Source organism: Hibiscus syriacus, unplaced genomic scaffold (genome assembly GCF_006381635.1).
Source record: "Hibiscus syriacus cultivar Baekdansim isolate YM2019G1 unplaced genomic scaffold, ASM638163v2 tig00110429_pilon, whole genome shotgun sequence".
Taxonomy (NCBI): Eukaryota; Viridiplantae; Streptophyta; class Magnoliopsida; order Malvales; family Malvaceae; genus Hibiscus; species Hibiscus syriacus.
In genome coordinates this window covers 2,767,626-2,774,284 of record NW_024062733.1, presented here as the reverse complement: position 1 = coordinate 2,774,284, position 6,659 = coordinate 2,767,626, and the positions used below count along the sequence as shown (strand labels likewise).

Here is a 6,659-nt window from a genome sequence, read left to right as displayed (position 1 = left end):
TCAGCAAGGAGATTATGAATCAATGTATGAATGCTGGGATAGGTACAAAAGCCTACTTCGCAAATGTATTAACCATGGCTTTCATGATTGGATGCAAGTGGTGATGTTTTACAACAGAGTCAATGCACCAACTCGAATGATGCTAGATGCCTCAGCAAATGGCACCTTACTGGGCAAATCACCGGAGGAAGCTTTTGACATCCTCGATAGGATAACAAATAATGATTATCAATTTCCAAATACAAGATTGGGGACCGGCAGAAAAACATCTGGAGCATATGAATTAGAGGGTAAGGATTTGGTAGCAACTCAACTTTCTGCCATAACCAATATGTTGAAACATTTGCAACATCCTAATGAGGTAAGAGAAGTCAAAGTGACCAATAACGCATGCTTATTTTATCATGGCAACCATCATGAGATTGAATGCCCGGAAAACCATGAGTCGACCAATTTCGTTGGCAACTACAATCGGAGCAACAATAATACCTATTCAAACACGTACAATCCTGGTTGGAGACAACACCCAAATTTTTCATGGAGTAATCAAGGAAACGACAAATTACATGCCACAACAAAATGATTCTGACCATCAACATATTCAGAATCAGCATCATCAACAACCATGGCAAAACAATAAAGGTATAGCTTCTTCCTCTAATACAAATTCCAATACTAATTCCTTGGATTTGTCATTGCAGGAATTTATGGCCTCGACGAAATATTTCATGGCCTCGACGAAAGATTTCATGGCCTCCACAAAGAACTTGATACATGAATATTCTATAATAATTAAAAATCAAGGAAACTTGTTACAAAGCCAAGCAAAACTTTTGCAAGGCCATAGTTCATCCCTAAGAGAATTGGAGAATCAAGTGGGACAAATTGCTACATCACTACATTCTCGCCCACAAGGAAATCTCCCTAGTGATACGAAGATCACTAAACATTATGGGAAGGAACAATGCAATGTTCTTACACTAAGGAGTGGAAAACATGTCAACCAATATGACAAGTTTAGGGGAGAACACCTTAACAATCCTCGCCATGGGATAACACAACCAGAGGATCGAGTTGAAGATGTTGAACGAGAGAAAGCACCTGAAGAAAAGGAAAGAACTGAAGGCTCAGAAAGGCATCGTACAAACAATGAGAAATTCATGGTTAAGGCCAGAGATTTTTTAGCAATATTAGAAGATAATGTGAGACCTTCACCACCATTCCCTCAACGGTTGAAGAAGCATGATGATGATATCCAGTTCAAGAAACTCATTGACGTTCTGGATCAATTGTGTATCAATGTACCCTTGCTAGAAGCCATCGAGAAAATGTCTTCCTATGCCAAGTTTCTTAAAGACATTGTTAAAAAGAAACAAAAGGTAGAATGTGTTGCCACGACAACAAAAATCTGTTCAGCATTGAGCAAACTCCCACCAAAGCAAAAAGACCCTGACAGCTTTATAATACCATGCTCAATTGGTAATGACTTCATAGGATGAGCTCTTGTTGATTTGGGATCAAGTGTGAACTTGATACCAAATTCCATATTTATGAAACTAGATAGGTATCACGCCTGTCCAACCTCAGTCATCTTACAAGTAGCCGATCGGTCATATGTGCGGCCAGAGGACATAATAAAAGATGTCATAGTAAAGGTGGATAAATTCGTATTTCTAGTTGATTTCCTCATCCTGGATTGCGAAGCCGATAAAATGCCCCGATCATTCTGGGACGACCCTTTTTAGCCACTATGAGAATCCTAATAGATTGTGAAAATTGAGAGTTCACAATGCGAGTAGGAGAGCAAAGTATCACCATCAATGTATTCAACTCCATGCAATATGTGGACAATTCAGAAGAGTGACAATGCATTAGAGAAGTAAATGAGAAGACATTCCTTGGATGAGGCGAATCTTTAAGACTCGATGAATACATCGCTTTGTACCATGACCCTACATATAAAATGTACGAACAATACACTTTTGGCCCAAGCAAATTATTTTCAGAAGACGATCCAGAAAATCATGGCCCAGACAATGGAAATTTGAATAATGAACGCCCTGAAAACAATACCAATGCACGATACGGATGAAAGATACATGATCAATCGAGACTTCTTTATAGTAGATCAGGTATGAAATTTGAACCCTTAGATTATGATGAAATTAAGTCTCAAGAGTCATCCTTACAATATACACCAAAACTGGAACTTAAAATTTTGCCATCACACTTGAAGTATGCCTATCTAGGAGTTGATGAAACTCTGCCAGTGATAATTTCTGACAACCTAACCTATGAATAAGATAATAGTTTGTTGAATGTTTTGTCACAGCACAGAAAAGCTCTCGGATGGACAATGGCAGACTTGAAGGGAATCAGTCTGACCATATGCATGCACAAAATCAATCTCGAAGATAGCTATAGCATTTGGTGGAACCCCAAAGAAGGCTCAATCCAGCCATTAAGAAAGTAGTCATGAAGGAAATTATAAAATTGTTGGATGCAGAAGTAATATATCCTATATCCGATAGTTCATGGGTTAGCTCGGTGCAGTGTGTGCCAAAGAAGGGTGGTGTGACCGTGATTAAAAGCAAAAATGACGAACTCCTCACCACAAGAACAGTCACGGGCTGGCGCATATGCATGGATTACAGGAAGCTCAACAAAGCCACAAAGAAAGACCATTTCCCCCTCCCTTTCATCGACCAAATGCTTGATAGGTTAGCAGAAAAAGCATTTTACTGCTTCCTCGATGGATACTCAGGGTATAACCAAATAGCCACAGCACCGGAGGATCAAGAAAAAACCACTTTCACATGGTCGTATGGTACCTATACATTTAGACGAATGTTGTTTGGACTGTGTAATGCTCCAGCTACATTTCAAAGATGCATTATGGTAATCTTTTAAAATATGGTGGAAGAATGCATGGACATATTCATGGATGACTTCTCCATCTCGGGTGATGATTTTGACCGATGTCTCAGCAATCTATCCAATGTACTGAAACAATGTGAAGAAGCCAACCTAGTGCTGAATTGGGACAAATTCCATTTTATGGTAACAAAGGGAATAATGTTGGGTCACAAAATTTCATGTCGAGGCATCAAAATCGATAAAGACAAGGTGGACGTGAATGCAAACCTTCTCCTACCCACCAATGTGCGAGGTGTACGCAGTTTTCTTGGACATGCAGGCTTCTACAAGCGGTTTCATAAAAGATTTTTCTCAAATCTCTAAACCCTTATATCTTTTTCTTCAACAAAATCATCCATTTGAATTTACTAATGACTGTTTGAATGCCTTCACAGATTTGAAGAAAAAACTTTCGACAGCACCAATCGCTATCCCACCAGACTGGCGAACCTTTTGAGCTCATGTGCGACGCAAGTGACTATGCAGTCGGAGCTTTGCTAGGGTAACGAAAAAGTAAAATCTTTCATGTCATATACTATGTGAGCCGTACTCTTAATGATGCACGAGTAAACTATACCACCACTGAAAAAGAACTCTTAGCAGTAGTATTTTCATTCGATAAGTTTAGGCCATACTTATTAGGCACTAAGGTAATTGTGCATACAAATCACTCTGCCATTAAATATCTGATTAATAAAAAAGATGCAAAGCTTAGACTAATTCGATGGATATTATTACTGCAAGAATTATATTTAAAAATTAATGATAGAAAAGGTATAGAGAATCAAGTGGCGTACCATTTGTCTAGGTTAGATAACAAACATGATTGTCCTGACATAACAAAAATTGAAGAAGATTTCCCTGATGAGAAAATATTATTTGTCACGGTTGCGCCGTGGTATGCGGACATAGTTAACTTTCTTGTTAGTGGTATTGTTCCTCCTGATTTATCTAGCCAGGGCAGAAAGAAGTTTCAACATGATGTGCGACATTACTACTGGGATGAAACGTTCCTATTCAAGCAATGCGGAAATCAAATAATCCGAAAATGTATTCCAAAAGAAGAACATAAAAATATTCTACACCAATGCCACTCGTCACCATATGGAGGGCATTTTGGTGGAATGAGGACAGCAGCTAAAGTGCTTCAGTCCGGATTTTATTGGCCAACCTTGTTCAAAGATGCACATGAATTCTATAAGTCATGTGATAGATGCCAACAGACAAGAAACATATAAAAAAGGCATGAAATGCCATGGCAAAATATTCTGGAAATTAAATTCTTTGACGTTTGGGGAATAGACTTCATGGGACTTTTCCCACATCTTTTGGGGATTTGTACATTCTCTTGGCAGTAGATTATGTATCAAAGTGGGTTGAGGCCATCGCAACACCTAAGAATGATTCCAAGACGGTGTTAAAATTTTTGCACAAAAATATATTCACCCGATTTAGAACATCACGAGCTATCATTAGCGATGAAGGCACGCAGTTTAACAATAAATTGATTGACAAGGCACTAAAGCGATATGGAGTACGACATAGGATTGCTATGGCGTATCACCCTAAAACGAATGGACAAGCTGAAGTTTCTAACTGGGAAATTAAATAGATTCTAGAGAAAGTGGTCAATCCGAGTCGAAAGGACTGGAGACTGAAGCTAGATGAAGCACTATGGGCCTATCGCACAACATTCAAGACACCATTGGGAATATCACCGTTCAAACTGGTCTATGGAAAAGAATGTTATCTGTCTATTGAACTCGAACATAGAGCATATTGGGCCATCAAAAAGCTAAACATGGATACTCAGCTTACTGGAGAAAGAAGACTCTTGGAACTGAACGAAATGGATGAATTCAGAGCACACGCATACGAGAATGCCTGCCTATACAAGGAGAAAACAAAATGATGGCATGACAGAAAAATATCGCCGAGGCAATTCAATTATGGACAACAAGTATTGCTCTACAATTCTCGTCTTAAGTTATTCCCAGGCAAGTTAAAATCAAGATAGTCAGGACCATTCATAGTACACCAAGTCCATAATAATGGAGTAATTGAAATCCATAACCAAAACGATGGTTCCATCTTCAAGGTGAACGAGCAGAGACTCAAGGAGTACAAAGGAGCCCCAATCATGCGCGACAAACTGACATCGTTGCCACATGAAGCCCAAGAGTTTACTTTATTTACTTGAACAAAATTCGTTGCCTAGGCAACGAAAATTTAAATTATGTACATAAATAAATTAAGTTATTTTCTACTTTCATTATTCGTTTTATTTTATTTTTTTTATTTATTGCAGGCATACACATCAAACGTGGCAGCATGGGGAGTTGGAGCATGCATGAAAAGAAAAATAAACCCTATGGTGCATGGTTTTGGCGGTATAATAAAGAGGGAAAGAGATCTTTTCCCCCACTTTATGTCCAATCATATATTTCTCATTAAATGCAAAAATCTTTTCCCTCAGTGGAATGACAAAACTACCCTGAAACCACCCATTACTTTCCAAAGAAACAAACTGCCCAACTTCTTCGTCTTCATTGTGCCTCATTCTCTCTCTACCAAACAAGAAAAATTTTCTTTCTCTCAACGAATTCCTCCCCATCGCCACCACTGATTTCAACCAAGTACAATGGTAAGATCAAGGAAAGCCCCAGCCTCAACACAGAGTTTCGAACGTTTCCAAACAGCCAAAGCAGAAGCATGCTTTAAAATCCTTAAAAACGCTAAGTATATTTGGAAGATGGGTTTGTCTTTACAGCCGAGGATGAAGAACCGTTTGGACCTGAGGTGATGGACGTGATAAAGAAACACAACTGGGAAAAGTGTGCTCACCATCCCAAATCTGTAGCACCGGCTATGGTAAGAGAGTTCTATGCCCATCTCGAAGACCCGTCCAACCACACAGTGTACGTCCGAATGAAGCTTCTTTGATTTTCCCCTTCAGCATACTCGAAAAAACGTGACAAAAACGGACGCCTGAAGGACCACATGGAAATTTACTTCGAGTATGTCAAGGCTAGGAATATGCAACTCAACGCCTTCTTCAAGGAGTTGCTCCCGAACACTAACACCAGACTGTCGACCTTTCCCAGTGTCATCCTCAAATACAATGCGGGCGGCAGCACATTCCATGCCTCGACATCGTATGTCCCTCCAGAAGTTCCCCTAGGAGTGCCCATTGATGTGCCACCACTCGCAACCCATGTCCCACCCATACCATAGGAAGGCCAAGGCAACACAGAAGAGTTCCTCAGCTCCTCTTCCTTTTCCACCTCCGAGAGCAGTCAAGATGGGCCACCTAACTTCTTCCCCAATGAAGCTTTTACTCCAGCATCGAAGCAACCTGAGCACGGTCCTATACAGTCCCCTGTCAGTCAAGCAATACTGGTCCCAGCAGCAGATTCTAGTCCAGTGCCAGTTTCAGCACAACCAACTCCTACTACCGAGTAGTCAACTCCAGCACGCGACTCGACTAGCAAGAAGCACTACAAGAGAACGACATGTCATATAATTCAACTATCTCCCTCAACAATAGCAGTAGTAGACACGGGATCAGAGAGTCCCTCTCCTCCCAAGCGACACCGAACGAGGGCGTCCAGTCAAGTCACCCCACCACAGTGAGTTTCCATTTTAGTTTTCATTTTTTTTACATATGCATATAGCATCATGTAGTTTTAGTTTTCATGCATTGAGGACAATGCATCCCTCAAGTTTGGGGGAGGTATTATACC

At 40.1% G+C, this 6,659-nt stretch overlaps 1 protein-coding gene across 1 annotated transcript; it reads left to right on the top strand.

Moving 5' to 3' along the window:
* The first annotated feature begins 331 nt into the window (after positions 1-331).
* Positions 332-6,378, top strand: LOC120124770. The gene is made up of 4 exons (XM_039143348.1): positions 332-361; positions 960-1,293; positions 5,687-5,787; positions 6,151-6,378. The coding sequence occupies exons 1-4, from the start codon at positions 332-334 to the stop codon at positions 6,376-6,378; spliced, it is 693 nt and encodes a 230-aa protein (XP_038999279.1).
* Positions 6,379-6,659: the final 281 nt, after the last annotated feature.

Bases quoted from the DNA above. Each gene is read 5' to 3' on its own strand.
- LOC120124770 (XM_039143348.1), top strand. From the start codon at position 332: ATGTTGAAACATTTGCAACATCCTAATGAG. The intron at 1,294-5,686 runs GTATCAATGTAC...TTGTCTTTACAG, and splicing joins TGACGTTCTGGATCAATTGT to CCGAGGATGAAGAACCGTTT. The intron at 5,788-6,150 runs GTAAGAGAGTTC...CCCATACCATAG, and splicing joins AATCTGTAGCACCGGCTATG to GAAGGCCAAGGCAACACAGA.